Source organism: Ctenocephalides felis, unplaced genomic scaffold (genome assembly GCF_003426905.1).
Source record: "Ctenocephalides felis isolate EL2017-DRISC unplaced genomic scaffold, ASM342690v1 CF-g0.4_SCAFFOLD_01604, whole genome shotgun sequence".
In the NCBI taxonomy this organism is placed as follows: Eukaryota; Metazoa; Arthropoda; class Insecta; order Siphonaptera; family Pulicidae; genus Ctenocephalides; species Ctenocephalides felis.
Genome location: NW_020537758.1, coordinates 45256371 through 45262370, shown reverse-complemented (window position 1 = coordinate 45262370; position 6000 = coordinate 45256371). Strand labels below are relative to the sequence as shown.

The window sequence follows — 6000 nt, the reverse complement described above, 5'->3', positions numbered from 1 at the left end:
CATTGTAACAATTTCATATACTATAGTTGTTAATAAATTTTCTTTATAACTATTGCTAGTGAACATTATATTATTAAAATATACCACATGTTTTAGCGGTGATTAATATATAAAAACAAGTTCTTTCTGTTATTGTTATCAGAATTGTTTTAAATATAATGAAAATGACAACTCGTTATGATTCATAAATAAAATTCTATTAAATACAAAATTGAAATTTTTTCCTTATAGAATATTTATAAATATAACATATTTTGAGATTTTGATGATATTTATACATTAATTTTGTATAGACCAACCATATATAAAAATTTACATATGCATATATGTTTTCATAAACTTTTGTATTGTAAGAAAATACTTATAATAAAAATGTATTTTCACTATATTTATTTATAGACTATGGGTATTTATTTATACCATTATATTACTATGTAATTATGTATGGTCCTTGATTGAAATAATATTATTTCAATTTTAAACCAAATATTCAAAACTCTAAAAACATTACAATGTTAAGTCTAATAATTAAACTAAGTAAATGAGCATTAGCCATAACTATGAATGAAACGATGTAGTAAAGATTAAATCAAATTAACATCACAAGAAAAATGTTCAATACATTTGATAATGCTAATATTTTACATATCATTGGAACCAATGAACCCTGTCTAGTTTAACAAAAAATTCTTATTCTGTAAACTTATCAACAATCTTAAATACTATTTCATGAAGTTTATACAACTGCGTAATGGTTATAGTTTTATCTGTCTTCAGTTGTCTTTGCTGCGAAGGTCTTCAATTTATTTAAAAGTCATATGAAATTTAAAAACATGATCAAGTAATTAGATATTGTTCTATTCTTGATCTACATCTGTCCAATCTACCCGAGCCCAATCAGGTAATTCTGTTTCATATTCCCAACCTGGTCCCTGAAAGCAATATAATAAATAAATAATTATAATATAAACATTTTTAGTTAGACTTAGGAACATGTCCTTTGATTTTGAATAATCAGATCAATTAGAACTTAAATTTTTTGTGACCATAATTTAAAGATAGTATATAGAATAGACCATTATTGGATATAAAAGGCTCGGAATAATACGGCCTTTTGCAAATGTTTTAAAATTACTGCTAAATTATACAAAAAATTCAATAGATCATTTAAATAAAACTCAATAGTCATTTAAGGTAAAAAGAGCCACGACAAAAATTATAAAATTTTAATTATCATGCAGAAGCTACTAGATCGGATTGCGTTTTTTTATTTTTTTTCTCCATTTTTTGCCGTTTGATCACCAATTATGATTTTGAATTCGTAATTAGTGGTAAAACTACATTGGAAAACATATTTCGCACACCCAATATACAGGCTTTTCTTTGTGGACCTGTATATTGATCATATCAACTAAAAAGTTGGTGATTTTTTACCAGAATATCAAATTATTTATCACTTACTCTATATTTCCAAGCGTGCAGGTACATGATGAGATCTTTAGGTTTTGGATCCCTATAACGGACTTTGCATTCGTAGCAATGCTTATCTGTAGTCATTTTTTCAGGACTAAATGCTAGATCCGGAGCTTCGTGTCCAGTTTGCGTTGCCACTGTCACCTAGTTAACAGAAAATTAGTAAAGAAAAAATAATAAAAATGTTATAACAACATTTATGCAATTTAAAAAGATGATTTAATACCTTAGACTGAATCCTTGCGGATCTTGGCATAATAGAAGTCATTCCAATATTACAAGGGGTTTGAGAACTAACAGGTGGAGATGCTAATGGTGGACTATTCTGTTCTGGCAGATTGTAGTATGCAGACGCGCCTGCTGATAACCTAATAAGTAAAAATATTGTATAAATTTGCACCAGATTTATCCATATATTACTTGAATAGATTAATTATGGTTTTAATATAACATTATGAAAATCCTCCTTGTTACTCCAGTCAATGAAGCGTTTTGGGTCGGATTTTTTTTACTGTGCTCCGATTTGCATGAAATTTTGAAATTAGGTTCATCCCTCAAATTCAAAAGTGAAAACAATTTGGACTTCGCCACCATCCCCGGGGGTCCAAATGTAATTCCAACATTTCATGCAAATCGGAGCACTGTAAAAAAATTCAGAGGTTACACCCTTTTTCCCTCTCCATTTACTGCACTATGAACAATAAGGTATAAATATACTTTTTTAATTTCCGTGACAAAAATTGTTAGCAGGGAGAGATCGCAGTTAATTCATATATCTTAAATATCAGCTAAGTTACTTTTTCAAAGTTAAGCTAAGTTATATTTACATAAAAAAATTAAGCATTTATTAAATTTTACAGCTTTATTTAAGAGAATCACTTTATTTAAACTAAAATTACTGAGTATGATTTTTTACATTTTTTATTATTTAAAACCAAAATTGATAAGAACATACACAATACACCTCAGAAAGTTTTTTTTCAGTAGGTAGAATATTTATGCTTTATCGTAACCATTCAAAAAATCCGGACAATACAGAATAAAAAACCAGTTTCCGGTACAAATAGTGCTTCTTAAAAATCCGGGAATCGTATTTTTTTGTTGTTTTTTGAAAATATAGATAAAATATAAATACACCTGACCCCTCCCTCCCCTACGTGATTTTTCCTTATTTTTGGACAACGTGATTAATGAGGCCCCCTATGATCAATAAAGTTGAATGAAAAGAGTGCTCTGCTATAGGACAAGTCCGTAAACTGACAGAAATAACAAAAGACCCAATTCAAATTCCAATTTGATTTTGGAAATAATAGTGTGTATTTCAAATAAAAATATATTTTGAAACCATATTTTTATGGAAAACTCGATATCACATTCCGTGACTAGAAATTGAAAACCATGACTGCTACCTTTGCAGATGATACGGGAATTCTAGCTCAACATGAAAACCAATTGCTTGCCTCGGAAATTCTACAAAAACATGTAGATGAAGTAGAAAAGTGGATGAAACTATGGAGAATAAAAGTGAATAACTCTAAATCAGTTCACGTTACTTTTACCTTACGACAAGGTTCATGCCCCCCTGTTAGATTGAGTGGTGATTTGGTTCCTGTATCCAATGTTGTTAAATATCTGGGAATACATTTAGATAGAAGATTAACCTGGCATGAACATATTCTAAAGAAGCGTCAGCAGCTTGAATTAACACGTAGGCAACTTAATTGGTTAATGGGCTGGAAATCACAAGTCACAATAGAAAATAAACTCCTAATATACAAGATAATTATTAAACCAATATGGTCCTACGGCCTACAACTATGAGGTGCGGCCAGTAAATCAAACATAACTATTCTACAAAGGTTCCAAAATAAAATTTTGAAAGAAATCGTGAACGCTCCAAAATACGTTCCCAATTGGTTGATACATCAAGATCTCAGAATTCGAACTATAGAAGAAAGAATTAGTCTTTACTGCAGCAGATACAAAGCACGTCTAAGTCGTCATCCAAACGTATTAGCGTCAGATCTGCTCAAGCCTTTACCACCAAAGCGACTCAAAAAAAGAATCTGCAATGATTTACTACAAAATATAACATAACATCTATGAAGGCGCTGCTATCGCAGGATAACGATCCTTCTCACGCAGACAAATTGAATTGTCTGTAATGATTTCATTTAGGCATATCGTTTGCCTACTTCTACAAATCCGGTAAGCATACAGCAAAAGAAGCTGTATGCTGATAATTTTCACACACTTAGAACATAACTTTAACGAATATAATATTATTATATATACATATAGTTTACTTACTCGACAGGCGTGACGGGTGGTATAGGACTATCGGCGCAAGGTGAGGGTTCACGTGAGCAGTCTTCGTCTCCTGAAGCCTGGGGCTCAATATCTTTAAGGGGCCGCAACAGGGACAAACCGCCATCGCTATCGCCATCCATTCCCAACCAATTTTCTGCATTGTGTATATTAATGAGGTCGTGGACCAATTGTTCGTCGGTTTTGCCTCCAAGGTCACCGCCACGACCTTTCATCGGACCGAACACCTCGTGATTATATAAAGGATCGTTCACTACGGGATACCCTAAAGAATAAATACCATGATAATTTTTCAATTGCTTACATATGTATACCAATATATATGTATAAAATTTTCACCATTACTACTACAGACAGTATACAAAATTTACACAATGATCAATTATCAATAAGTTAAGTTACTTTACCTAAGTATTGAAGATGCACCCTTATTTGATGCATTCGACCAGTTTTCGGTTTGCAAAGTACAACGCTGGTTGTTCCGTTGAAACCAATTTTCTGGAAATATGTTGTGCAATCTTTTCCTTTAGGTGATACTTTACAAACTCCGATTTTGTAACTGACGACTTCTATAGGTTCTGTGCATTCAATCATTTCACTAAAATAAGATATAAGGTAAATGGTAAATGAAATATGAACCCTACAGGAGGTGATCTAAGAGGTGATGATTGACATGATTTTATTTTATCTAATTTTCCATTACAACTTACTCTGGAAATTCTCCTTCGACCCTGCACACGTATTCCTTCTGAACTTGTCTGTTTCTTATTTGGTGCTCCATCTGGCGTGCCTTTTTAGGGCTTCTTCCAAATAACAATAAGCCTGAGGTAAGCCTGTCCAGGCGGTGGATGGTGCGCAAGTTTTTCAGGTTGAATTCTTTGGCGAGAATGAAAACTACTGTGTTATGACGATATCGTCCACAAGGGTGTACCTATACGAATAATAATGTTTTTGTTGAAATTTACTGTATAGAAATAACTCAGAGAAAAAAATTATAAGTGAGGTAAAAGTAATACATATTCCTGATTCATAAGACCTCATTGGTCAATATACGCAACTGCGAGAAATATATTTGTTCTTGAAGCAAATATTCAAACAAAAATCATGATCTTAAATTCAATTGTGCAAATTTCAGTTGGATATTGTTGGTTCACAATTGATCCAATACTTCTATCAATAAATTGATATGCTATTGCCAGACCACATTCCGAAATGGTTGATATTATAAAAAAAATCGAGTAAACCATTGTTATATGTTATCAATGTCTCTTATAGAATTATGAAACATAAAATGATAGAAAATAGTTAAATTTGAAATCTATTTATTAAGATATATGACCTGTTCTAATTATAATATTAAGCAAAGTTGTTAGAATGAATATGAGCAAAAAATTTATAAAAAGCAAATAACGTGCCAAATTTTAACAACATTCATGCATACAAAAATGCTTAGGTATTTATATTAATGTATTAATAAACATGCAAATCAATATCTTCAAGAAGTAACAATGTGAGTAAGTTTAGTTAACAAAGTTTTAATAGTAATCATTATTAAAAAATCAGGATATTATTTGTTAAATTATATATATATATATATATATATATATATATATATATATATATAAATGGTATATACATTTATATATATATATATATATACAGGGCCGGATTTAGAAATTTGGCGCCCCGGGGCACTGTCAAAAATGCCGCCCCATCCCTGAAATTTTACGAAATTTCGAACTTTTTTATAAAGCAATCGCGCTGCTTCAGCAGCGTAGGGACAAAATATAGAAGCGCGTAAGCGCCGCGTCGCAGTCTAACGGATAAACAATGTTACAGAACGCATATATAAATGTGTACTTATTATTATAATATCTTTAAAATATCTGATAATTTAATGTGCATATGTCTTATGATCACTTTTGTCCGCCAAATGTTTCTTTTTCAATTTTTTTTATTGGATCATCGAAACCGCTAAACCTGCCCCCCATACAAATTTAGGCAGTTATTTATTCTGTAATTTGTTTTTGAATGATATTGAACCGTATCTTCAAAACAGTTGGACCTGCCTTGGCGAATAACTAATCAGCACGTCTCCTTATCAATAGGAATTGAATCATTTAAATCGGTTGTTCCGTGTTCTCGAAATCGACTTGAATAATTAAAAAATATTAGATTTGTATTGATGATTTTTTCATT

At 31.1% G+C, this 6000-nt stretch overlaps 1 protein-coding gene across 1 annotated transcript in view; it reads right to left on the bottom strand.

The window, feature by feature from the left end:
- Positions 1–672: 672 nt before the first annotated feature.
- The window catches only part of LOC113372398 (RNA pseudouridylate synthase domain-containing protein 2-like), a 550691-nt gene continuing 545363 nt past the window's right edge, over positions 673–6000 (bottom strand). The window contains exons 6-11 of the mRNA XM_026612719.1: positions 4512–4732; positions 4209–4399; positions 3784–4066; positions 1700–1841; positions 1462–1617; positions 673–932 (exon numbers count right to left, since the gene is read on the bottom strand). Of these exons, the coding sequence (XP_026468504.1) occupies positions 858–932; positions 1462–1617; positions 1700–1841; positions 3784–4066; positions 4209–4399; positions 4512–4732 (1068 nt within the window). The 3' untranslated portion in view covers positions 673–857. The remainder of the gene's footprint in view (positions 933–1461; positions 1618–1699; positions 1842–3783; positions 4067–4208; positions 4400–4511; positions 4733–6000) is intronic.